Source organism: Phyllopteryx taeniolatus, chromosome 3 (genome assembly GCF_024500385.1).
Source record: "Phyllopteryx taeniolatus isolate TA_2022b chromosome 3, UOR_Ptae_1.2, whole genome shotgun sequence".
NCBI lineage: Eukaryota > Metazoa > Chordata > Actinopteri > Syngnathiformes > Syngnathidae > Phyllopteryx > Phyllopteryx taeniolatus.
This window is the reverse complement of record NC_084504.1, coordinates 7,592,450-7,619,559: the sequence shown is the minus strand read 5'-3', so window position 1 is coordinate 7,619,559 and position 27,110 is coordinate 7,592,450. Positions and strand designations below refer to the sequence as shown.

Here is a 27,110-nt window from a genome sequence, read left to right as displayed (position 1 = left end):
ACCAGTTCAGGGTGTACTCTCTCACCCGAAGATAGCTGGGATAGGCTCCAGCACGCCTGCAACCCCAGTAAGGATAAGCGGTACAGAAAATGGATGGATGCATAATCAAAACAATGAAGAACAAAAGAGCAGATTGTAATGAAAAAAAACCAACAACAATAAAGTACTGTTCTAGTGTTGTACTCAGCACACTATCCGAGACCAAGACTTTCCTGAGACAATAACTCCAAGACCAAGACCAAGACAAGACCAAGACTTTTGGGAACTGAGCTCAAGTCAAGGACAAGGCCGATTCAAGACCAAGACTAAGACCAAGACAAGCCGAGACCGTGACAAGACTAAGAGCATAAAATCGATTTTATAAAACATAACGTTAAACATTTAAGAGCATTCTCTGTTATTAATAATTAATTTAATTTAGCATTTATTTTAAATACATATGACAGCCAAAAGCACAGTGTCTGCAACTCTTTCAAAGTACAAAACAAATCTGAACAATTTTCTTCAACAAAATATTTGCAAAGAAATAAATCTTTGTATGCATTTAAAAATGCAGATTTAAAGAAGAGCTTGGTTGCATTTAAGAAAGATAAGGGACTGCAGCATTTTGTGACCTAAACATGCACGGTGGGGTCTCTCAATAAATGAATAAATAATAAAATAAATAATGCCAATTTAAGGTAGAATTAAAACATTTTTTCCAGATATATTCATCTCAGAAACACAAAATTAGATTTGCTGGTGTTACTTAAAGTTAACGTTCGCTTGCTTTGTGTTTATGTTTTCTTTTGAGATGCCGGCTAATGTTTTACGTTGTCCCCGCCGTTTCAGTGAGTTGAAGACTTCAGACTTTGCACACCGCAGAGTGTTTTCTCTTCCATGTTTTGCATATGAAGTCTTCATGATTTAGGAAGCCAGATTTAGCTCTCCTCACTCAGGTTTTTATTTATGTCTCAAAACTTTCACTTCCACTTGTGTGCGTGTGGGGGGAGGTCCCTTAGTCACAACATCGCAAAGGTTGCAGTCATTACGGTGATGGTGTGGGCTTAGTTGCACATGAATTGAAGGCATTTGTTGTTTTAGCAAGTGCTTCTCCTTGTCATCACATTAATGAAGTTGAAGAAAAGATCTTGAGACCAAGACCGGTATTGAATGTTTTAACACTACTGTTTACAATATCCAATATTGTACAGTAGGTAATGAGGAAAATATATGCAATATGTGCACATATTGTTTATGCTGTTCCATTTTAAAGACCAGTGGCTTATAAATAATTTTCATTTGACTTTTAGAAGCAAACCTTAAGGGAAAAAAACAAAAACAAAATAACAAACTCCCAAACAATCAGCGTCCCCACCCATGCCTCTCTCCTTGTGTGAACGTTGTGGGAATAAATTAAAGTTTAACCTCAGTTCCATTTTTAAAAACACCTTTGAAACCCAGCCGATGCATTTAGAAAACACATTGCAGTGATCCATGCATGAAGAGAGTCATGATCCAGAAACAAGAGACATATTACGAGCTCATTTTGCAGACAATTTTGGCAGAAAATGGCTCCTTGGTGAGGTGTTTGAGCTGCCTCTATTTTCTAGTAATACTAAAAAAAACTATTGTTTCCTGCTGCTGTGTTTGCTGATCATTCTGTGTCCTTGTCTTGCAGTCGATGGAGGCTGGGGTGAATGGAGTGAATGGACCATATGCAGCAGCCAGTGTGAAAGACAGCGAAGTCGAGAGTGCAACTCCCCAGCACCCAAACACAGAGGCAAGATGTGTGATGGGAGCTCAGAGCCCACTGAGAACTGCACAGATGGACAGTGTACCCAGAGTAAGTCCTTTCTCATCGCTCGGCATGATCAACTCTTATCTTCTAACTCTATCTTCTATCTTTCTCATCATTATCATCATCATCTTCCTGTGTAGTCCTGGCAAATACTCAGACATGATTGTCCACTGAGGAAAGCTGTGCTGACATAAATGTCCAGCAAATGAAGATATCAGCACCCTCATCCTGTAGATGGGTTTCTTACTGAGTCTAATCTTGGTGGTGGCCAACGCCAGAAGATGAATTCAACTTTGTGCTAGCAATATGAGCCAAGCCCTTGCTTCAATAATGCAGTGATTGAATGGGCTGTATAAACCAGGCTTGGTTGAATGGCTTTTCCAAGTCCACAAAAGTCCAGTTTTGGACTTGTTGGGAAAACGTGTGTGCCTATTTCATCGGCGGTGTAGTCGAGTGCTGTCTTCTTAATTTGGCTTGTTTGTTTAAAAAATAAAGGACTAACCTGAAATACTTTTTCATACTTGGCGCAAACTTTCGTTATGTACATACATTGTGGACAGGCTTGGCGAAAAGTGTACAACTAGCCCCCTCTCTTACATTATACAAACTGGTTTTTGGACTTGAGTTACCCCACTTTGAGGTAATTGTAAACCTTTGAAACACCAGTTTCATCGAAGATATGCAAGGAGAGACTGCATCATCTATGAACTCAGTTGTCAGAGTAACTTCACCATACTAGTCGCTTCACAGAGACTTGGACTTTCATCACCACTTTCCCTGCTCTTGATCTTATTCAATCTCTCTGTCTTTGCAGATCGAAAGCTGCTACATGATGTTAAACCTCAAAGTGAGTTCCCTGTGGATTTTGTTTGTATCTTTCCAACTTCCAACAGTATGTCCGTGAATTGACAGGCTAGTGCAGGAACATTTCTGTGTACGGTATTTACTTGATGATGGAATGAAAACCCCCACAAATGACTTCCATTTAGTTCACCTTGATCTAACCCAGCAGGTGCTCATTACGTATTCCATCATTTTTCACTGCCTGACTTTATGACAGCCGTGACATCACAGCTGTGTTTCTACTTTGAGCTGGGAGATGTATTGGTTGTGACAAGTGAACATGTGTTATGTTGTAGTGGATTAATAGGCTTAAATTTTTTTGCAAACAAGCTAAATTGACCATTTTGCAATGCTGTCCTTGTTCCTCTGGCTCATTTTCACGAGTTTGCCCAGTATAAGTGATTGTCAGGTGTTACCTTGACTGATTACATTAAGTGTGCTAGTGTGTGAAAAACATTGTGAATACTCATTTCTTGAATGATGAAGGAGTGGTTACATTAAGCTTGTTTGTGAGCCCTCTGGTGCTATATTTTATTCATTAGCCTTCTATTTTCTAATGCATCTACCTAGCTCTACTTAATGTCATAGTTTCCTATGTATAGGTATTGGGTCTAAACCACTGGCTCTCCAGGGTCTGGGGCTTATCATATTCCATGTTAGCAAATTCACTATGACATGCGACAAATTGGAAACAGCTGTGCTGCAAAACCAAATGGGCCTGCTCCATCTTGTCATTCTTTTCCCATTCTCTGGCTTCTCTTATACACTGTAACTCTCTTGCCTGTGATTTACTCTCGACTGTTTATATGAGAACATTTTTGTCCCAACTGCTATTATTTATGTGTGTGTGTGTGCGTGTGTGTGTGTATATGCTCGTGTATGTGTGTGTCTCAGGTGTGGACAGTTCCAATGACGTGGCTCTGTACTCTGGCTTGGGAGCTGGTATTATTGCCGTGGGTATTCTGGTAGTGGCTGTCATGCTGTACAGGAAGAACCAGAGCGAGTATGGCGTAGATGTCATTGATTCCTCTGCGCTTGCCGGAGGGTTTCAGTCTTTTAACTTCAAGACCACCAGACAAGGTGAGAGTACATTGTCAGAAAGAGTGGTGTATGTAGTTGAACTCTGTATTAATCCTTCAAGGTACAATCTACAGTAGTGAAAACCATTGCTAACTATTGGATTCAAAGGTAAATACAGGTATGGGTATGTATGTTCACAGGCTGTAGAAGTCAAATACCTTTAAGTGTACTATAGGAGTAACAATCCATAGTAACCCCTAAAGAAAGTGATATACCTGTATTGTATTTTTCTAAAATGTACTTTCAGCATTGCACTGACATTAACTGGCTCCTCCAAGGCCAAAAAAGTATAATCAGACCTCCACAATTGTGCCTCAAGATTGATGGCATTAATCTGCATTGAACAGTGTGCTGTGCAAGCCTATCTGCTTTGGATTTATACTGTACTTCCATAATCGGTGAAAGAACCTGTCCTTCTGTTTTGCCATATCTGCTCCCCTCTTATTGTGTAATGGGAGGTAATCAATTTCAGAGAGATGCATGCATCAAGCAAAACTGTCCCCCACAGACCACACATTTGCTTGACAGACAACCAGTCTTTTACATGAGATTGCACAGGGGCAAACTGTTGATGGACAAATGTGTGGCATATGAGGCAGTTAACATCAGTTGGATTTTTGTTGTGTGCACAGAAAGTATGTTGGAGAAGTGACTGCGGATATCCCAGCAAGTATAACACATGCATATGTGTTACTGTACCTGACATTCTCAGGGCATTAAATTGTCTTGGAAGACATTTTGCAGCTCATTTGAGCAGGCTTCATCAGTTCATGCATATAGGCTAGATAGGACAGCTCTAGCTTCAGTGTTGGTGTGGAAACCCAACTATTTATTACTATTTATTTACTATTGCCTAATTTTAAGTTAAAGGCATGCCCTAACCATGAATAGTATCCCTCTGTTGGGATGCAAAACGATAGTCCTTAAGATGCATACAAAATAGTAATAATAATAATAATAATAATAGGGTGGGTTTTCTCCGGGCACTCCGGTTTCCTCCCACATCCCAAAAACATGCATTAATTGGAGACTCTAAATTGCACGTAGGTGTGACTGTGAGTGTGAATGGTTGTTTGTTTGTATGTGCCCTGCGATTGGCTGGCAACCAGTTCAGGGTGTACCCCCCCTCCTGCCCGATGATAGCTGGGATAGGCTCCAGCACGCCCGCGACCCTAGTGAGGAGAAGCGGCTCAGAAAACGGATGGATGGATAATAATAGTAGTATTACTGTATTTAGTATGTCTTATAAGGGAACCAGAACACCCCAGTTCCAATTGATTCAATGCCCTGAGAATGAAATAACCTGGATGAATGAAAATATTCATGGGCATACTGTACATGACACTTTTGGGGGAGGGCATGTGATAGGCATGGTGGAAATGGTAAAATCCACCCTTACACATGCAATCGGTAAGATTTGAGGGGAGAAGTCAGGTTGGTCTGGAAGGTGACGCGAGCCAGGTCCACATTCAGCAGGTCATCAATCCTATTTAAATTGCCCTCCCCCACCCCCACCCCAGCCTGCCTGCTGTGGCCTCCACTGCCCACAATCACTCCTTTCCATTTTCTACTCCATCAGCCAGGCGAAATGTGGATTGCTTCCACATTTTCTCTTATTAAAACCCAGGTTTGCACTGGAGAACGTCGTTAATGTAATTCCTAATAGCCTCATTCCGCCATCAGAATGTACCTTGCTTATGAAAAACATAAAATCAAAAAGCATTTATGAAGTGGAAACGAGGAGCTTTATTTAAAAGTTAAAATACATTTGAACAGTCCCTAAATGCTTTCGGATGGGTCTCTGCTATCGGAACAAATATAAGGCAGAGTGCTGAATGAGTCTTTGAACTAAACCTGTCTCTGCACATTACTTCTCCCTGTGAGTGATTTTTAATCAGAGGCCCAATTCCAAACCTATCCCTCAAGGTATTCAACCTGAGGTACATTTCATTTACTTCTCTCGTCTCACCACTGCCATTCCATTTTCACTGCACCATTCTTAAAGATGCACACCCAAGCGATAATCAGATTGGTCTCCACTCGACCGGAGGGGAGAAATTCAGCAGTGATCGAATGTCAGCTGCAGAGGGCTAATGTCCACTTGACTGCAGGTCTGGCTGAGAAGATGGACTATGCCACTGTCAGGTTTGGTGACACTAATAGACTTCTTAGAAATGATACATGCATCTTTTATGTTTGCATGAAGCAGCAGTCTTTTACAGAACAGAGATACATAATAGGTTCCTCTGTATCATATTGTCTCATTCTTGATACCATGCATTATTCAATTTCTGTCAGAATGCATGATGATCCTAGTAGAGTAAATGAAATATTACAAATTTTCAGTTTGGAATCCCTGCAAGTGTACACTGTACAAAAAACAAAGGGCATTTAAATGAAACATGCAGAGAGCTTTAGTTCATGATCCATCCATCCATCCATTTTCTGTACCGCTTATCCTCACTAAGGTCGTGGGCGTGCTGGAGCTTATCCCAGCTAACTGCGGGCAGGGGTACACCCTGCACTGGTCGCCAGCCAATCGCAGGGCACATATAAACAATCAACCATTCACACTCAAATTCACACTTAAGGGCAATTTAGATTCTTCAATCAACCTACTACGCATGTTTTTGAGATGTGGAAGGAAACTGGAGTACCCATAAAAAACCCACGCAGGCACGGGGAGAACATGCAAACTTCCCACAGGCGAGGCCGGGATTTGAACCCCTGTCCTCAGAACTGTGAGCCAGATGTGCTAACCAGTCGCACACCGTGCCGCATAGTTCATGATTAAAGAGGAAATAACAATGAACTTATACACTATTATCTTCAATTATAATTCTAATTATTTAAAATATAAGTTCAATAAACAACCGCATACAACTGAAGAGGTTCCATTTGTGTAACTGCAGCTGACATTTAAGTGTTTGTTTTTATTTATTAATTTATTTTCTTAGCCTTGTTACAAAAAGCAAAAGTTAAAACACCAAAAGCACTCCTCATAAATCATCCCCTGGGTAATTGATGATTTCCAGGAAAATAAAACAACATTAGCCTCCCAACTTGCACCCCTTGCTACGTAACAGCTGGGCATCAAGGACTCAGTGACTTCACAGTTATTTTGGCAGGGGGCAGAGGCAGCACATGTCTGAGTCTGCCAGATCGATGTGGTGCAGTCCACACCGCGTTTGGCAGCATCGTCACATCTAATGACCATAGATGAAGACTGCTCTGCAGGCTCTTGGGTCCACACCGGGGGCTCCCCTCATTTAAATAGCAGTCACCTAGACCCCTCCTGGCCCTCCCGCTGTCTTTCCGCTGTCCTTCAGTAGGTCAGCCGGGTGTCCAGAGGAGCTGACTGCAGCAGATGGATTATGGAGATCAAGCTGTGTGTGCTAGGTAATTAAATCTTACACTTTAGCCATGGCTTCAAGCCCTGGACCTTCTGTCCAGTGTTCCCTTACCTCAGATGTGCTTGTCACCTGCCAGGACAATTGCTTTCAATTGGTGCTGGAGCTGGACTGCTAAGCTGCAGAACATCTCAGGAGGGGTATTGGGATATGAACAGTGGTGCGCAGATGCGCATTCTTTTTTTTTTTTTTTGGGGGAGCACAGCGGTAGACGGGGCTCAAGTTGTGCTGTCATTCGTAAACAACTCAGTATTTTGAGTGAATTTGCTGAGTGGAATCACTTCATGAAGTGATTTGTTTCTTTCTCAGTTTAGTTGAACTCAGCTGTAAGCCTGTGGCGCACAAGAAAGTTCCCTGCAAACAGTGCCATTTGCGGGCAAAAGATTGGTTGTGAGAAGATTTTCATTGTATTTACTTCTAATTTATGGAAAAAGGGAGAAGACCGTGGTTGTGCCAGCCCACACAACCAGGAGGGATATGAGGGGAGTGGGAATCAGGGGCACTCCTTGGAGGGCCCTCGCACAGGGCGTCGTTCAAGCTAGCGCCGCCCCTGACTTGCAGTATGGGACCACGCAATCAACTGATTTGATGCAGTTCTCTATGTCACTGCTCCACAATTTTTTTTTGCACTGCAGTCCGCAGTTTTTACGTAAAGACATTTTGACAGACCGTCACAGCTGTTGTGCAGCAGGACCGATATGCCCACTGAGGCCGCCGCCACTCAGCTACGTTCGCTGTGTGCGACTGGTGTTATTTCTGGGGAAGTCTCTTTTGTGCCATAGGCTCAAAGGTGTGCTCAACTAAACTGAGAAAGGAACGAATCAGTTCATGAAGTGATTCAATTCAGTACGTTCACTCCAAAAAAATTTTCATTTGAATGAGTTATTCGTGAACGCTACTCGAGCCCCGTTTACTGGTCCGCCGCACCCGCCTGTAGAAAACCCACGCAAGCACGGGGAGAACATGCAAACTCCACACAGGCGGGGCCGGGGATTGAACCCCGGTCCTCAAAACTCTCTAACCATTCGTTCACTGTGCCGCCCCAGTTTCCTCCCAAATCCCAAAAACATGCGTGGTAGGTTGATTGATGACTAAATTGCCCGTAGGTGTGAATTTGAGTGTAAATGGTTGTTTGTTTCTATGTGGAAATTTACACACGCAAGACCTCACTGGTTCCCAGATGTAGCTTTAAAAATTTCAAACTTCGCCATGCTTTGTTTAGTTGTTGCTCCTGCCAATGTATAATACCGATAGCATCACATCCACGGAGAGCAATTCAATCAATGATTTGCTAACTTTCTGAGGATATAGTTTAGAACCGATAAATGTTTGAAATGAGAAAAGTAATGACTTGGCTTTCGTGAAAATGTCAAGTATTTATTTCCTTTAATACAAACTCCAATTCCAATGAAACTGGAGCACTACAAGGACAGTACATTTAGCGTTCAAACTGATAAACATTTTTTTTGCAAATAATAAACATTTTTTTGCAAACATTCACTCATTTTAAATTTGATGCCTGCAATCTCCTTGATGTACAACTTTAGTTGTTCAACAGTCCGGGGTTTTCCTTGTTGTATTTTGCACTTCATAACGTGCTGCATATTTTTAATGGGAGACAGGTCTAGTTTTCATACTCTTTGACTACAAAGCCACGCTATTGTAAAATGTTCAGAATTTGGCTTGTCATTGTCTTGCTGGAATAAGCAGGGACATCCTGAAAAAGACATTGCTTGGATGGCAGCATATGTTGTTCCAAAACCTGTATGTACCTTTCAGGATTAATGGTACCTTCACAGATGTGCAAGTGTGTTTGTGCCCATGGCATGGGTAACCATGCCATGGGCAAAAACACACCCACATACCATCACAGATGCTGGCTTTTGAATTTTGCGCTAATAACATTTTGAATGGTCCTTTTCCTCTTCAGACACAATTGACGATGAATTCCAAAACCAATTTGAAATGTAGATTCTTCAGACCACAGCACACTTTTCCACTTTGCATCAGCCCATTACAGATGAGCTCAGGCCCAGAGAAGGTGTGGCTTTTGATATATGGCTTTCACTTTGTATAGTAGAGTTTTAATTTGCATTTGTAGATGTAGTGACAAACTGTGTTAACTGACAATGGTTTTCTGTAATCGTGCTGAACCCACCTGGCAATATCCTTTCCACAATGATGCTGATTTTTAATCCAATGACGTCTGAGGGATCGAAGGTCACAGGGATATATTGTTGGTTTTTGGCCTTGCTGCTTACATGCAGAGACTTCTCCATATTCTTGGAATCTTTCGATTATGGACCATAGATGACGAAATCCCTAAATTCCTAGCAATTGTACATTGAGAAACTTTGTTCTTAAAATGTTGGACTATTTACACACACCATTGTTCACAAAGTGGTGAACCTCCCTATCATTACTTGTGAACAACTGAGCCTTTCGGGGATGCGCTTTTTAAACCCAATTATGACACTCACCTCATTCCAATTAACCTGTTCAACTGTGGAATGTTCCGAACAGGTGTTTTTTTTTAGCATTTTTTGTTGCCACTGTCCCAGCTTTATATGAATGCGTGCAAGCATCAAATTCAAAATAAAAGAATATCTGCAACAAAACAATAATGTTCATCAGTTTGAACATTAAATATCTTGACTCTCTAGTGTATTAAATTGAATATAGGTTTAAAAGGATTGGCAAATCATTGTATTCTGTTTTTATTTACATTTTACAGAACATCCCAAGTTCATTTGAATTGGGGTTTGTATGTTTCAGTTCCTCATACAATGGTACTACTATTGTGTCTCATCTTTGACACAATTAAAGTTTGCCAGGTTTTGATGACAGTGTGGCTTTGTCTGTGTTCAATCTTTGCAGGAAACCCCTTACTTCTCAACTCCACTATTCCGCCAGACTTAACTGTGGGACGCACCTATAGCACTTCCCTGTGCTTCCAGGACGGTGCAGACAAAGAGCTTTTTGACCCCTTGCCAGACATCAAAGTGAAAGTGCAGAGCTCATTCATGGTCTATGGTGTGGTGGAGCGGTCCGAGCTCCATGCCAAAGCCCCCGTTGAGACTTTCCCACGGGACCTGAGCCGGGATTACTGCAGCTCAATGGACAGACGCAATAAAGGTCTACTCACCTTCAATGGACCTTTGAGCATCAGTAAAGAGCAGCTGAGGACTACTGGTGTGTTTGGTCTGCCTGGAGGACGGCTGGTGCTGCCGAACACTGGTGAGTAGATAAACGCAAAGGTTGAGTTTGTTAGCAGGAACATCACTTCCACTATCAAATACGGTTTTGAGAATGGAAAGCAGCTCAAATATATAGCTTAATACCCGATTATACACTATAGCATCTTCTTTGAGGGATAAACTGTTCCTGGTCAAAGTTACATGTAGATTCTAATCAATTGGATGTTTCCACAACTAGCTGCTGTGGGTGACTACCTTTTACAGCAAGATGGTGCCGCCATTTTGTCATCTCGCCGTCAGGAGATTTCTAAATGGGCATGTGCCAAACAGATTTAGTGCTGGATAAAATGACCAGGTGTTCTGCAAGTGGCCTGCAACGTCACCGGACCAAATTTCTTGTGACTTTATGTACCCACACTTTCTGCAAATCTGGGTGAGTTGAAAAATTGTAATACTAAAGCAGTACATATGATCACTCTAGATTTGGTGCAAAGAGTGGACAGAGCTAGACTATTGCATCAATGTTTGCAGAGTAACCAGTGGGGTGGTCATTGAGTGTCTACCCTCTTCCACATCAAATGCTATGAAATAATGCATCTGGTGCAACTAATATTGCAATAAGATCTTAAAAATGTTTAAAATCAGGGTGTGTTTTGGTGGACACCTTTTACTATTAACTTGGGGGCTCTAATGCCACTACTCCTCACTATTTAGTCATGTTGCAATAGAGTGAGCTGAAAATTCTCCAGAAAGTCTAAAAAAATATTTCCCCAAAACTTTATAGCATGTATCCTTGAGTATACTATTTGTATATTTTAAGCATTAGAGATGGGGATAATGGAAAAGCAAAGCAAATTTATTTATATAGCACATTTCAGACACAAGGTAACTCAATGTGCTTTACATGATTAAAAGCATTTAAAAACAAATAAAAAACAGCCTATAAACATTTAAAACAAAGAGAAAAAAATAAGAGAACAATTAAACAACGTACAGTGCAGGAAAAATCATTTAAAACTGGAAATGCTCTAAAATGCATGAGAAAAAAGAAGAGTTTTTAACCTGGACTTAAAAACATTCACATTTGGGGCTGGTGTCACTTCTGTTGGCAACTTATTCCATTTGTGTCCACCGTAACAGCTAAATGTTGCTTCACCATATTAGCTTTGGTCTCTGTGCTCCACTATTTGACCCGAGTCTGTCGATGTCAGAGCCCTTCTGGGTTTATATTCCATTAGCATTTCTTTCATGTATTCAGGCCCTAAATCATTTGGTGATTTATAGCCCAGTAGCAGAACTTTAAAATCTCTTCTAAAGCTGACCTGGAGCCAGTGTAAAGACTTGGAGTAATATGCTCTGACTTCTTTGTTCTGGTCAGAACCCGAGCTGCAGCATTCTGAATGACCTGCAGCTGTTTAATGCTCTTTTGGGGGAGTCCAGTCAGAAAACCATTACAATAGTCAAGTCTACTTGATATAAAAGCATGGATGAGCTTCTCCTGGTCTGCTTGACACATGCAAGCCTTCACTCTGGATATGTTCTTCAGATGGTAGAAGGCAGTTTTAGTAATTGATATGACTGTTGAAAGTCAGGTCAGGATCTATCAGTACACCAAGGTAATAAAGATAATAACCAATTAATGGATTACCGGTAATATAGTGAGAATTCTCATGATTCTGTTAAATTGATCATTGATGAATAGTCTTAAGGTATGGAGAATGTTTATTCGCCTCAACTGGTTTGCAGCTTGAGGAAGAACATGATATTAGCTAAGACCCACATTTATGTGGACATCAGCTATTGCACGCTCCCAATAGCAGCCAATTTATACATCTATTTTCTTCATCGCTTATCCTCATTAGGGTCACAGGTCCCATCTGACTTTGGTAGCTATGCTATATAAATATTTATTATTCATTCATTCATTTTCCGTACCACTTATCCTCACTAGGGTTGCAAGTGTGCTGGAGCCTATCCCAGCTGACTCTGGGCGAGAGCTGGGGTACACCCTGAACTGGTCGCCAGCCAATCACAGATAATGTATTATTATTATTATTATTATTTGTTAATAGGTGGCGGCACGGTGGACGACTGGTTTGAGCGTCTGCCTCACAGTTCTGAGGACCGGGTTTCAATCCCCGGCCCCGCCTGTGTGGAGTTTGCATGTTCTCCCTGTGCCTGCGTGGGTTTTCTCCGGGCACTCCGGTTTCCTCCCACATCCCAAAAACATGCATGGTAGGTTAATTGACGACTCTAACTTGCCCCGTAGGTGTGAATGCGAGTGCGAATGGTTGTTGTTTGTATGTGCCCTGCAATTGGCTGGCAACCAGGGTGTAGTCCGCCTTTCGCCCGAAGTCAGCTGGGATAGGCTCCAACGTCCCGCGACCCTAACCAGGATAAGCGGTGTTGAAAATGGATGGATGGATGGACTAACTTCAATTTTGAAGGTGAGCCTCAAATATGATTTTACATCATGTAAGATACCATCATTTTCATAGTTCATGTATCCAGTTCTATCTAAAGTGGTCGTATTTGATTGACAGTTAACAGTTGAGCGGGCTGTGGTTTCAGCACATTCAGCATACAAGTGTTTCAGAACAGAGATTGAGGAGCAGAGGTTGATTTTTTAAAAGATTTTAAAGCCTACTTTTTATTCCAGAATATTCATTTCAGTTGAACTAAAGAGAGCAACCAAAAGTGGTGGAGTTAATAGACACCAAACTTCTGATATCTAGGATATTGACGATACATTGTGTTTGAAATCGAATATAACTAAGGAGGTAAGACTACAGATGTTGAGTAAATGTACTAATTTGCCAATGTTATTTGATAGACTTCTCAATTCATGATTAACTGTAAAATTATAATCAGCCATCAGGCAAAAGGTTATGTTTTTGTCTTTTTGTTTTTTTAATGTCATGCTTCTATTATTATTATTATTATTATTGATTATAATGTCTGAAAACATCTCCAACCTTTTTTTTTTTTCTTTTTTTTTAGGAGGGGGCAGGGGGGGATTACTATGGTGTGTGTCATGCATGACTATGAGTCTTTTCCGATTATTATAAAAAAGAAAAAAATTTAACCTTAAGATACTGATTTGTCATGATTAGGGTTTTTGAAGGCACTGGAGGCAAGGAAGTGGAGGACCCAAGTGCAGGGAAGCAGGGAGGCAAGCCAGGAGTGCAGGAGTCTTACAAATGATATTTAATTCCAAAAACAAAGATGGAAAACAAGGTACAAGGAAAACTATAAATAATAATTCCTCCTCTCAGGGTCAGTCTGGTGGCCATGCAGCCCACACGAGGTGAGGTGCTTGGGTGGGCAGTCCAGGAGGTCGGCCAGGACGCCATGCACCAGGGTTTTCACAGGGCCATTCAGGCGGACGGCCATGATGCCGAACCCAATGGCAATGCAGGGGCTAGGCAATAGGGTTGAGTGGCGGCCGGTGGACGACCGCCCCCGGAGCGAGGACGGGTGGCAACCGCTGTACGAGCGCCGCCAGAGCAAGGTCGGGTGGCAGCCGCTGGACGAGAAAAGGTAAAGAGGGAAAGGACTCGGGCTTGGACTCCCAGTGGTTAGAAAAGGGAAAATGTGACAAAAACTGACTAGGACAGGAAAAACTAGGGAAGGAATCTGAAAAATCTAAATTAGTGTCGGAGTCAGAATGAGACACGAGGTTAACTAAATCGGGGCCATCTTCACAATCAGAAAAATCAGAATCTAAAAAAACATGTGGAGGTAAAATGCTAGAGCGTGGTGAATAGTTAGTACAAATGGGGGACACAGGTGAAAAGGACAGACAAGTCGGAACGATAGGGCTTACTGGAGGAGGGTAGGTATGGTGGGCAGGCTGAGGGCGCTGGGAGGCAGACTGGTGGCGTGCAGGGTGACGCCGTATTCTTCCCTCTGGGTCCTTTTCTGGTCGCTTCATTCTGTCATGATTAGGGTTTTTGAAGGCACTGGAGGCAAGGAAGTGGAGGACCCAACTGCAGGGAAGCAGGGAAACAAGGCAGGAGTGCACGAGTCTCACAAATGATATTTAATTACAAAAACAAAGATGGAAAACAAGATACATGGAAGACTGTAAATACTAACTTAACAAAGTCCAAAAACCTCTATAATCAAAGTAACAAAGAAACATGGAAACCAAAATACTGACCACTAATCAACATGGCAGGATATGGAAACATGGGGTGAGACGAAATTACCTTTGACATATGACACCTGACAATGAACCAACAAGAACTGAAAGAAACCAGGGAGCTAAATACAAACAGATTGACGAGATGAGGAACTCCTGGACAAGACACGAGTGGCTAGAGGGAGCTGATTGGTCACACAAGGTAGAAGGTTGACGAGTACAGGTGGACACAATAACTAAATGAGCACACAAGACATGAAAATCATGGAAAACATGAAAAAACTAAACACAACCCAAAACACAGAACATGACACTGATTAGCGCTAAATAGATAGAACCCAATGAAATATGATGGAACAACAAGTATTAGGTGAATAGTTCCATACTAAGTACAGGGTTTCAATGGTTTAGAATGGTTGTGGGAAAGTTTTTCCAGGAAGTTCAAATATTTCCATGTTTAATTTAGTTTATTCATTGTCTTTTCAACTTACCACTTGAAATCAATTGGAATAACCTCTCCATCTCTTTGTCTAGTCAAGCTAGCCTGATGAGGTAGCAGTTCAGGAGAGAGAAGAGAGACTACATATGCAGTACACATTGCATAACATACACCTCACCAGTGTATAAATGAGTCTCCAAAGCCAAATTTGCGAAGTACTGCAAACAGGAAAGCCCAGTTAACTTTATCGAAAGTTTTCTCTGCGTCAATGTACATGATGATTGCGTTTTGATTTTTACGCTGTGACATGCTTATTAAATTTCTGTCTGGTCATAGTGAATTATTGAACTGTGAGGCAGACGCTCTAACCAGTCGTCCACCGTGCCGCAATTTGTAAAATCTATTTTCAATTTACATTTTGTGGTGATGTCACAGCTGAATAGATCTCTGACGTATGATTGGAAAGGGTTTTGCATGAAATAAAGTACAGCTGTCATGAAGTGCTCCTTTACGATCCTTTTCTGTATCACGGCTCTTGACGTGGGAAGACGATAGGTGAAATCAACTTTCTTCAACGGCCATTCAAGCAGAGTGGTCTGATGTCACTAATGTTAAGTGTAGCACTCAACTCAGCCTACTTACAGGGTCCACTCTTCTTCCTCCACTGATTTGCAATCCATATGAACCATCAAGAAACTAAAGCTATTTGAGTACTGTATTAATATAAAACCTGTAAAGCAGCACTCTTTTCATTTGGATAGAATATTTCATTTTTTCTCTTAAAATAGCAAAAAATACTGAAACGAGTATAAGGAGACCTTCACAATACACCCAAAGGAACATTAAAAAAAAAAAGATATATACAGTAGGGTTGGTCTTGCCTTCCCAGCAATAACAGCTTATACATTTCAGGAATGACTTCTCACAAGATTTTTGAAAGTGTTATGTGTGCCTTTAATAAGATGCAAAATTAAGATTTAAAGGGGACTGGGACTAATAAGTAAAACCTCTGAGTTATGCATTAGTTAAGAGGTATATATTCTACCAATATACTGCAGGATTTCTGAAACTGGAAGGTAGCTACTACAGTAGGGTGTAAGGTTTGACATCAACTTTCTTATCCTTCCTAAAAATGTAATCTGGAGTTTTTATTTTTATATATATTTGTATTTATTTATTTATAAATAAATAAATTACCCATAAATAGGTTACCCATGCCATTGGCACTAACACAACCCCATACCATCACAGATGCTGGCATTTGAACTTTGCGTTCATAACAGTCCAGATGTTTCTTTTCCTCTTTGGCCCGGAGGACACGACGTCCACAATTTCCAAAAACAATTTGAAATGTGGACTCGTCGGACCACAGAACACTTTTCCAGTTTGCATCAGTCCATCTTATATGCACTAACCCTAACCCTCCTCTGTTCCTTATGCCTGGATCAGACAACAAGACAAATTTGGTCTTTCATGATTGCACTATGTCAGACAACTGCCATAAAATCTTGCCGTATCTCGGTCAGACAGTGGAAACACTGCACGAAGTACTCTGATACCACCGCATCCCTTCATTTATGATCACTCGGCTTTATCTTGTCAAATCAAACACTGTTGGAGAAAACGTGTCACCAGTCAATGTGACCGGATAAACCCGTTACCATGGCGATGACAACAACAATGCGCCGGTGCTAATGTATTGTGTGAGGGGGAAAAAGGTGTGTTGGTCGTCACCGGTTCTCGGGAGAGGACGTTCATTCAAGGATTGCTTGAGGTATGTTCACGTACTTTTAATACGATACACGTCGCAAGCGGGCAACAAAACGTTATGTAGCCTAGCAAGCTAGTGCTAGCACTTACGGGTTGTACGTAAACATGCCGGCGTTCTGTCGAATAATGCTCTAAAGCTTTGGTAAATATTGGTTTGTGCACATGAATATATGTTGACAACGGCGTGCAAGTGTCGTGACAACAGCAAGTATAGGAGGCGATGCGCCGGTCACAATACGCAATCCAATTGATCGATGTCAAGGTGTGCTGTCTTAGAGTTGTCATTGATATGTCACACTACACATAAGATATCCCAAAAAATCAAACATCCTAGACTTTTAATTTTGGCATCGTAGGGCCAAAACATTTGTCGTGGATTATGTCACACAACAAGCAGTTTTGGTGTCCCTGACCAAATACCTCGGGCCCGATCTGGGAAATCGGCTGCGACAGCAAATCAGGTCAATATCGGGGTTTAAAATCCTGTAGTCTGATCTAGACATAAATCCACAATCCAAGACGTTTTTAAGATCAGTTTGAGAATTACAACCTGTTCAATACTAAAAAGGATGCAGCAAACCTGGGAGTTCTCATCCTAATGTCCTGCAAGATGAGCAGCTTGCTTTGGCAGGTTTGCCATAAACAGAACAGTTTTTGCTTCTTCTTACACCTCAACTTCTTACAGGAATCTGCTAATTTGTTAAAATGTACCTTTATATGGAGAGTTTAAAAAGTTAACTTTCCTTTGGTTTACCCGAGGAGCTTCTGTTCATTTCGCTCTCTGATTCTCTCAGCTAGCATTTGTAATTCAATGAAACAATATGGTTTCTTCTCTTCGGTATGGACATTTTTCAAATAGCACTGTACTGTAGATCCTTTTATGATGTGGCAGGTTTGTGTGGTCAATTATTGAGTTGTTGCATAACAACAGGTGCTCTGAGGATCACACTCATGGTGGATCAAAATTAATAAATGTTTGGATATCATGTTTGATTCAGACAGACAATGTTTGCAGCTAAATTTCTGCCAGACATTGTTTATTCAGGCTGTCTTTAATGTTTTATCCTTATTCAGGTCTCTATGGTGATATTTATGTTTTATATTAAAGTTTTCCTCCCAAAATGACCAAACATTCTGAGACAAAAACAACCACACATAAGAGCCAAAGAACAACCTCTGATAGTTTGCATTTTAGTGAAGGAAATAAACCTTTCTTTTCACATGTGCAGTAATATCAACGGGAGGGTCATCCTAATTGCCTCAAACAATTGTGGCTTTGACATATGCTTATTTGATATTTTGAATAAACACAAACAAGAAAAAAATAAAACTGTGTGCTTGGTATTTGGTATTTCTCTGTGGTAACAATGCTTCTTATGACTACATTTTATACCATTTGACAGCATGTCTATTTCACTTTTAAATAATGCACAATTTAGAAAGAACATTAATTTATGGGATGAGCAGCATGACTGTGTGCTGCACAATTGTATTGTGCCAATTCTCACTGATTATGCCAAACATCTTCAAACTACTGCCACTGCCTGAAGGTTAAGTTCTATGATAGACCACAAAGTTGCCTTCCCGAGTCCTACCAGACTACCCTTCACCATGAGCCTGCTTTGGGGTCTGCAACACATGCAGTGGAACCTGAACATGCGGAGTAATATTATGTTGTGGTCAGACATGAGTCCTGATTCTGCCTCCTGAAGTTGAATTGTAAACAGAGTTGGGAGGATGGCCAAGGGGAGGGTCACAGGCTTTTACAGTCAGAGGTTAGGGAAGACTGGAAGAAGGAGATAGTGATTGCAACCATTGACATGGCATCTCTATCACTGGCAAAACAACGCTTGTCATCATTGAAGGCAATCTTAATGCAGAGAAGATGTTGAGATGAGATTTTGCACCTAATGGCAATCCCATATCGCTTACAGTCTGGGACCAAAATCTATCATTCCAAGATTACAACAGTCCTGACCTCAGCCCAATCAAGCACTTGTTGGATCGGCTTGAGTGACACAACCATGTCGACTGACTTGCAATGACTCCAGGCTGAGGAGTAGAATGGCAGGCTAGTGACCACCACGAGGAAGTGCCAGGTTATGGCTATGTATTGTTCTACTGAGGCTTTGTTTAAAGAGTAAGATGGCTTGTTTCACAATCCTTACTCATTCAATCCACCAAAACGCACCAAACAAGAGTCAATAGGAACCGCAGAATAATAAGGCATATGCAGTGAAGATCTGGCATATTTTCCATCAGTCGTGCTGCTCATTCCACAAATGCACATTCCATCCAAATGCAAATCTCTGAAATTTCAGGGTTTTCTTTTTTGTGAGGGGAATGTTCAAGTGTGTTAAAGAGTAAACTCATGATTATATCCAGCTTCACCCACTTACATGGTTTTAATATTTTGTAAATATGTTTTTAAGTTTTTATCCAATTTGATTTGAAGTTAAACTGTTTTAATGTTATTCTTTCATATCCCAGGATATTCAAATATTCTCCTGCTCGTGTACAACAATCTGCAAATGCTTATGTTGACCTACAATGACAGGCTGGTGGAGTTGTTGCTTTTGACACACTTATGCATGTTTTCCAGGAGTCAGCCTGCTGGTGCCTCATGGAGCTGTGGCTGAAAATATGTCCTGGGAGATGTACATGGTGATCAGTCTGGGAGAGGCAAGGTGAGGCTAACCAAATATTTTTTTCCAGCATCTGTTTGTTTGTCACAGTCTCGCCATCATGTCAGCTATCGTCCCTAGCTATTCATCTTTACACCTGTTCACCACTATCTCAAGCCCCTTCCTCATTGGCCTTCTAAACTGGCTTAATTCAGCCTTTTTTAGCAACTCACTGTCTTGTTTCGAAATAGTATCAGTGGAGTAACAGTGGTGGAATGCTGGCAACAGAGATTTAAAGTCTACCCCCTTTTGCGGCAAACGCAAATGTAACATAATTATCTGAATGGGCGAAGCCGCAACTGCTTTGTGACAGGATACTTTGGGGACAGCAATGTCCCACTTTAGAGAGTCTCATCGACACAGACAACAACAACAACAAAAAAACTGTTGCACTGATTTACCAATACAACATTGTTTGCAACCACTCTGATAATCTTTAATTAGGGAATTCATTGAGGAGAGGAATTTGAGTGAAACATGAGATAGCAATCCGCTAAGGTTGAATCAAGGCAATTGGACTGTTCTTGTATGCTGAAGACAGTTCACCTTTAATCCAAAAGGCTTCCTCAGTTATAAACTTTAGCCTCCTTATTTATGACACAACCCCCCACTCCACCCCCCAGGTGGCACAACCACAGAGGCATAAATAGGGAGGCTCCACACCTAAAATTTAGGAGTGAAGAAGCCTTTTTGGATTATAGGTGTTAACATCTTCAACAAACAAGAACAGTCCAGCTGCCTTGATTCAACCGTTGCATATTACTATGACCTAGATCACTGAGAATATACAATGACATGCGAGAACAATTCACACAAAAATTCACACAACAGGAGCTGTATCAATAGCAGTAGTAATGTTGTTCATTCATTCATTCATTTTCTGTACCGCTTATCCTCACTAGGTTCGCGGGCGTGCTGGAGCCTATCCCAACTGCCTCTGGGCGAGAGGCGGGATATACCCTGAACTGGTTGCCAGCCAATCGCAAGGCACATATAGACAAACAACCATTCACACTCACATTCAGACCTACAGGCAATTTAGTGTTTTTAATTAACCTACCATGCATGTTTTTGGGATGTGAGAAGAAACCGGAATACCCGGAGAAAACCTACGCAGGCACGGGGAGAACATGCAAACTCCGCAGGCAAGGCCGGACCCGAACCTGGGTCCTCAGAATGCGAGGCAGACGTGCCAACCAGTCGCTCACTGTTCCACCAATAATGTTGTTCATAAATTAATTTGAAAATAATGGATTTTGATTTTGTAGGTTAATTGTCTTACCAAGTAATAATATTTATTTTTTTAGAATGGATTAATTAAAGGACATTGTATTCATTATGAAACTACCAACTTATACATGGTCAATATATAAATGAATAATAACTATTTTCAATTGGGTAACCACTCCGAAAGTAAAAGTGTGTGACCTTCCCCTTGGCCATTCTCACATTCCTGTGCTTACTGCCAGACTGCATGGCTGCATGACAGATGGACCCAGCAAGAACCCCACCCTCCCTACCCGGTTCCCTATAGGAGTATGAATATGCGTGCTTATTTGAAAAAGCCCCTCACAGGTGGCCCTTTACACATTGATGTCCTGGCTGCTGTTGAGAAACTTCTCAATAGTCTTTCATTTATCCCGCTAACTTGCAGTAAGCAAAATCAAACCTTCAATTCTCTAATCTTGTTCTCATCCCACCCACTAGGCTGAGAGTCAATATGTAGTTATGTACTCTACTAGATACAGTATCAACAGTGTGGCACTCCAGGAGCGAGTCATGACCTTGGAAGGTTGTTTAAACGATGATGAATGCCATGATGAATAGAGTGCGCTGTTCTGATGGACATGCACGGCAGAATAGAAGGCCCCGCCATCCCTTGAGGCCCTTCATCTTGGCAGGACATGTGTTATGTATTCTGATCAGAGCTTTGTAATGACCCTTGGATAGACTGAATGTCTCTCCAGGGGTGGGGGGAAAAGGTTCACAAAGTCACAAAAGCAAAGAGACCTATAACCATACAATTACACAATAAAAATAACAGGGGTTTAGGGTAACTGATAATGGGTGTCAGTGATCTACAGAGTAACTGATTTACACCTCTCTTCCTGTACCTTTGGAAAGATTTGCTCAGTTGTCTCTAAATTCACATGAAGAACAACAGCTCTTGGGGCTTGTCAACATTCACTCTTGAAATCAATCACTTGTCCAGCAGTTTCCCTGTAGGCAGTGTTGTTAAAATATATGGTACATGAAGGAGTAAAGCTGGTCTTGTCTTCAATCCTTCCTCTGGGTATGGCTACGCAAAGCATGTAGTCTCCCTCCTCCCCTTTGAAACATAAAATGTTGTGGGCACCGAATGAACACTATACTGGAATGTTTCAGCCCTGGACACGCTTTACACGTGCTTATTTATCCCATCACTGTGTGAGTAGAAAAATGTTTAGTGAAACCCTCCCTGTGGTCTGTTGTGTTTTTCATCTGATCAGCTGTCAGTCAGTCTACATTCTAGCATGCCAAACCTACAGAGAATTACTTCACTTCTGTGTCCGGCTCCTATCTCTGCCAAACTGAGTTCTCCACATAGATTCCTTTTAAGGCTTATTTTCAAGATGTATTCTCAAAGATTTTCAAAGGCTGTTCTAAAACTATTGAAGGTAGAGTTTTGCTTAGGTCATACATACTGTACTTCCCTTGCAGCCAAGGTTTTATGAATGCATTGTATTTTAAGATAAATCATTCAAACTACTGAGGCAGAAACCGCTTTGTTCTGGCCAGAAAAGAGCTTCAGAAGAGGAAAGTGGTTTCTGTAAAAAAAAAATTTGCAGCATTTATTTGGTATATAGTGCCCTTGGTAATGTATTTTTGGCTTCATGCCTTCTTGTCTGGTAGAATAAAATCCATCATCCATTTTCTGTACCGCTCATCCTCACTAGGGTCGCAGGGAAGAAACCAGAGTACCCGGAGAAAACCCACGCAGGCACGAGGAGAACATGTAAACTCCACACAGGCGGGGCCGGGATTTGAAACCCGGTCCTCAGAACTGTGAGGCAGATGTGCCGTTGAATAAAATGTTCAACTAAAATATACAGTATGTCTGGAACTAGATGTGCCCCAGTGTGTTTGATTGACAAGACTGTCACCTGCGGTTTGTGGATGGACGAACTAATCAGTTTTATGATTGACAGTTATTGCAGCATCTGATTTAAGCCATCATTGTCACACATATAATGTATTTACGGTATATAACCGTTTGTGTTTATGGTCTAGCTACACACTATAGTAACTGTACTTGTACGGTACTTATATCTGGCTTTGGCATGTTTCTGGCTTTAGCATGTTTCATAAGTGTTGGTGGGTGGCAACCAGTCACTTTGAAACTGGAAGATTACACTGATTTTATTCTCTCTTTCAAAATCAAGCTCTCCATCAAGGTTATTGAAATTCTAAACAGAAGAAACTGAATCCTCTATAGCACTAAAGATGCTGAATGTAGTCTCAGAAAAATACTGATAATTAGGACTGGCTTCGATTTATCTTCAATTAAACCTTTATTATCTTTCTATGGGGCAAAATTATCGGAGACTTTTCCACAATGCACTAAACATGCTCTGTGAATGCATTTTTTTTTTAAAAAAGACTGACTAATGGAACAAGTGGCATAGTGAAAATAATTTTCTGACTCACGAACATCCAGTATGTGTGCATATCTGTAAAGTATATGAATTAAAAGTGTCTATTAATACAAAATCTCAATCTGAACACACACCTGTGACCTGAATCGCTGTGCTTATTTTTAATTTAAAAAAAGAAAAAGAAAAAAAAATTAGGAAGTTCTGTTATTGTATGTGTCCGGTCAGTGCTACTGTAGTTGTAGTGTGGTCGAATATGACAAAGCTGGTTAAAAATATACTATAATAACAGTTTGAACGTCTCGTGCTGGACCACCTCAAGAGCATCACATGACCCCTACTACAGTCCCTGCAGTTTGCCTATAATGCAAACAGGTCTGTGGCACAGTCAACATGGGACTGCACTTCATCCTGAAATACCTCGACGGCGCAGGGACCTATGCGAGGATCCTGTTCGTGGACTTCAGCTCTGCGTTCAACACCATCATCCCCGAACTCCTCTCCTCCAAGCTTCTCCAGCTCAACGTCTCGCCTGGCGTCTGCCACTGGATCTATAGCTCCCTGACGGGCAGGACACAGCAGGTGAGGCTGGGGGACACCACCTCATCCACATGCACCACCAGCGCCGGGGCCTCCCAAGGTTGTTGTTTTTTTCTCTCCACTGCTCTTCTCTCTCTACACAAACACAAACTACTGCATCTCAAAGCACCCGGCTGTCAAACTCCTGAAGTTTGCAGACGACACCACAGTCATCGGCCTCATCAAAGACAGTGACGAGTCTGCGTATCAATAGGAAGTGGAGCGACTGTAGCTCTGGTGCGGCCGACACAATCTGGACTGGTGAGATGATCGTGGACTTAAGGAGGCATCCTTCGCCACAGCTGGCCCTCACGCTGTCCAACTGCCCCGTGTCAACCGTCAAGACCTTCAAGTTCCTGGGAATTACAGTCTCTCAGGACCTGAAGTAGGAGACGGACATTAACTCCCTCCTTAAATAGGCCCAACAGAGTATGTACTTCCTGTGGCTTCTGAGGAAGCATGGCGTGCCACAGGAGCTGCTGAGGCAGGTCTCCACAGCGTTCATTGAATCGGTCCTGTGTTCATCCATCACAGTCTGATTTGGTGCTGCCACAAAGAAGGACAAAATCAGACTGCAACGGACAGTCAGGACTGCTGAAAAAATTATCGGTACCCACCTACCCATTCTTGAGGACGCTGTCAGGACTAACACAAGGGCACGCAAAATCCTCTTGGACCCTCCACATCCTGGTCACCAAGCTCCTTCCCTCAGGTAGGCGCTATCAAACAATGTAAACTAAAACCAGCAGACATTCCAATAGCTTCTTCCCTTTTGCCATTAACTTCTTAAACAGTTAGCTTACAATTTCATTGCAACATGCTGCTAGTTTTGCACATCTCTATCAGGAAACTCCTACATTATTCGTACACTCATTGTTTTATCACGCTGCACTATTTGCATGCTGTTGTTGATTACTACGGGCCACTCGTGTTTGAGAACTCTCTGTACCATTTGCACAATTGTCACTGTACCCGATCATTACATTATTTGTCACTTTAAGCTGCTCTAAATTGCTTGAGGACTCTGCACTATTTGCACAACTACCATTAGATCAGTATCACCACACTAGTGGCACACTTTCTTTGCTCAATGGCTCGCCACACGTGTTTTTTATGTCCTACATGTATATTTCGTCATAGTGGCTGTTTGTTGGTATACAAAACTGGAGACAAAATTCTTGTTTGTCTTGCAAAATACTTGGTGAATAAAGCTGATTCTTCTTCTGATATCAACGTACAGTTTAATCTGTCTCAAATACAATTTGATGCTTAAACATAGCGGATTTTGACTTCAAACTGATTCCAGAATAGTTTTACACTTGATGGATCTATTCCGGCTGTGCACCTATTCAACATATGGTATTGGTTTGATATACAGGTATATACTGAGAAGTCAATCAGTCTGTTTACAGCTTATGTAACAGATGTTACCTCAAAAATGGTCAAGCTCTTTGACCACAAAAGAGGAAAAGACTGCCCTGGTAGGAATCTAATCTCAGGATATCAGGAATGTCCAGAAGGATACAAGGTCAAGTTAGGTGCAAAAAGATTGTCTGGAATGCAAGCCATAAGGAAATAATGTAGACGTTTTGTTTTGTTTTTTTCTGTTTGCTGTAAAATGTTAGGTGATCATAAATTAATCTATATGTCTATATAGTATATACACACTGAGGCCAAATCCTTTATTTTTTTATTTCTGTACACCGAAAAAGACCACAAAAGGCCACAAAGATGAATAACTTTAATTTCCAGGTTACATCTTCTAATACACATCTTAGAACATAGCATTATTTATAATTAAAGGCCACATTTTTAGGTGAGCAAAATTATTGGAACATAAAGACATAAAATAGCCTGAAGTGAATATTAATTAAAATTTGGCTGCAAATATTTAGGTGCATTGAGATTGTGACCCATGCACTGACATCAGCAAACTTGAATTGTTCTTTTCTGATGCTTTCCCAGACTTTCTCTGCAGCCTCTTTTTGAGTTGTTATTTTGGGGTGTTACTCAATAGGATTTAAAGCTATAGATTGGCTTGACGTTACAATTCTTTCTCTCGATGAACTCCATTATTTTGACTTTCTTTAATTCGCAGAAAACATGTTTTTATAGACTTCATTTTGATGCTGCCATCTTATGTTACCTCTATGAAATTTAATGAGCCTCTCCTAGAGGAAGCCATGTAAGAGCGAGAGAGAGACACTCTGTGGCAGCCAGGCAGCCTCAAAGCCCCTGTGCGATGATGAGGAACCACGACGGGACAACTTTCCCGTCCTTTGCCTACATGAAAATTTAAACTCAGCAAGCCATTGGCAGAATTGTGGCCGACCGTGGTGCGCTCTGAGGCAGCCACAGCAGCACAATGCACCGGTCCCCCTGGATGATTTTTTTTTCTCCTCCTCATGGCTGTCCAACAATTACTCTCGCCGGTGCTGGGGTGGCGTGGTGAGGAGGAGTGATCGGGTTTGCCGCTGCCTCGCTACCTGCGCCGTGTGTGGGTGCACATGGTAGACACTTCAGGGAAGATGTATTTCTTTTTGGGTTGTTGGCATAGCTTGATGGCTAACTGAACACTGTCGCGGTAGAAATGAGCCAAGTTGTTATCAATAAGGAAGTGGCTATAGCACTGAATAACCACTGATGGAATGAGGGCGCTTATTTATGAAGGGCTGACTCATGCCAGAAGCCCAAGTGCGTACCTGAGATGGTGAAAAAGAGTTTGACGCTATATCTCAACAATTTAGTAGAACCCCAATTCTAATGAAGTTGGGACATTGTGTTAAACTTAAATAAAAAACAGAATACAATGATTTGCAAATCATATTCAACCTATATTTAATTGAATACACTACAAAGACAAATATATATATATATATATATACCTGATTGAAAATAAAGATTAGCAGTGATTGATGTAGTTTACTGTCAATGTTATCTAAAGCGGTTCTTTTTAAAGTAACGGCTAGTCTTTGACAGCAAAGCTCTCCAGAAGAAAACGTTGGAATAAACACTGTTGTTAAAAGGGTGGAAATGACATTTTTGAGTGATCAAAAAAGGAGAGCTACTGATGGAGCAATGCTTCACTTCTTGATACCAGTTTGATTAATGCAGTAAGGTTGTTCAGAAGGTGCTGTCAACTTCTTAAAAACAGACAAAAGCAAAGAGGACAAACAGGTGGGGGACTGCACACAATTTTAAATGGGGCTAATGGAATCTGCTAATGTGTATATTTATTTAGACTGCTGTGTCCTCTTCTGACCCAGTCTGCCTCTTCACATGCCTCCCAGGTCCCTGGGGAGTGAGTCACCGGTCGCTTTTAATTCTGCAGCTCATCTAAGGGCTCAAGAAGCTGCCGTATAGAGCCTTTCATCATGATGACAAGTTGAATTGAGAATAGAGACAGCAAGCCTTGTGCACTGTTCGAAGTCTAGGCAGCAAGCAAATTACTTAAGGGGCAGGTATTCATATTAGGGGCCGTCGGAAACATAATTCAGGATTACCTCTTTCACACACGTCTAGATTGCTCTCATACACGCTAATGAAATGTTA

At 41.4% G+C, this 27,110-nt stretch overlaps 1 protein-coding gene and 1 long non-coding RNA gene across 4 annotated transcripts in view; one reads left to right on the top strand and one right to left on the bottom strand.

The window, feature by feature from the left end:
- The window catches only part of unc5db (unc-5 netrin receptor Db), a 212,070-nt gene that overhangs the window by 128,223 nt on the left and 56,737 nt on the right, over window positions 1-27,110 (top strand). For 2 of the 3 annotated variants that reach the window (XM_061766756.1, XM_061766758.1), the window contains exons 7-11: window positions 1,661-1,825; window positions 2,595-2,627; window positions 3,518-3,703; window positions 9,991-10,350; window positions 19,266-19,350. In XM_061766756.1, coding sequence (XP_061622740.1) covers window positions 1,661-1,825; window positions 2,595-2,627; window positions 3,518-3,703; window positions 9,991-10,350; window positions 19,266-19,350 — 829 coding nt within the window. The remainder of the gene's footprint in view (window positions 1-1,660; window positions 1,826-2,594; window positions 2,628-3,517; window positions 3,704-9,990; window positions 10,351-19,265; window positions 19,351-27,110) is intronic. The other variant, XM_061766757.1, reaches the window with a different exon arrangement.
- LOC133474768 (uncharacterized) lies at window positions 13,410-14,572 on the bottom strand. Its single transcript, XR_009787617.1, has 3 exons — window positions 14,522-14,572; window positions 14,137-14,299; window positions 13,410-13,836 (listed from the first exon to the last, which is right to left on the bottom strand). It is a non-coding gene; the product is annotated as an uncharacterized LOC133474768 (long non-coding RNA).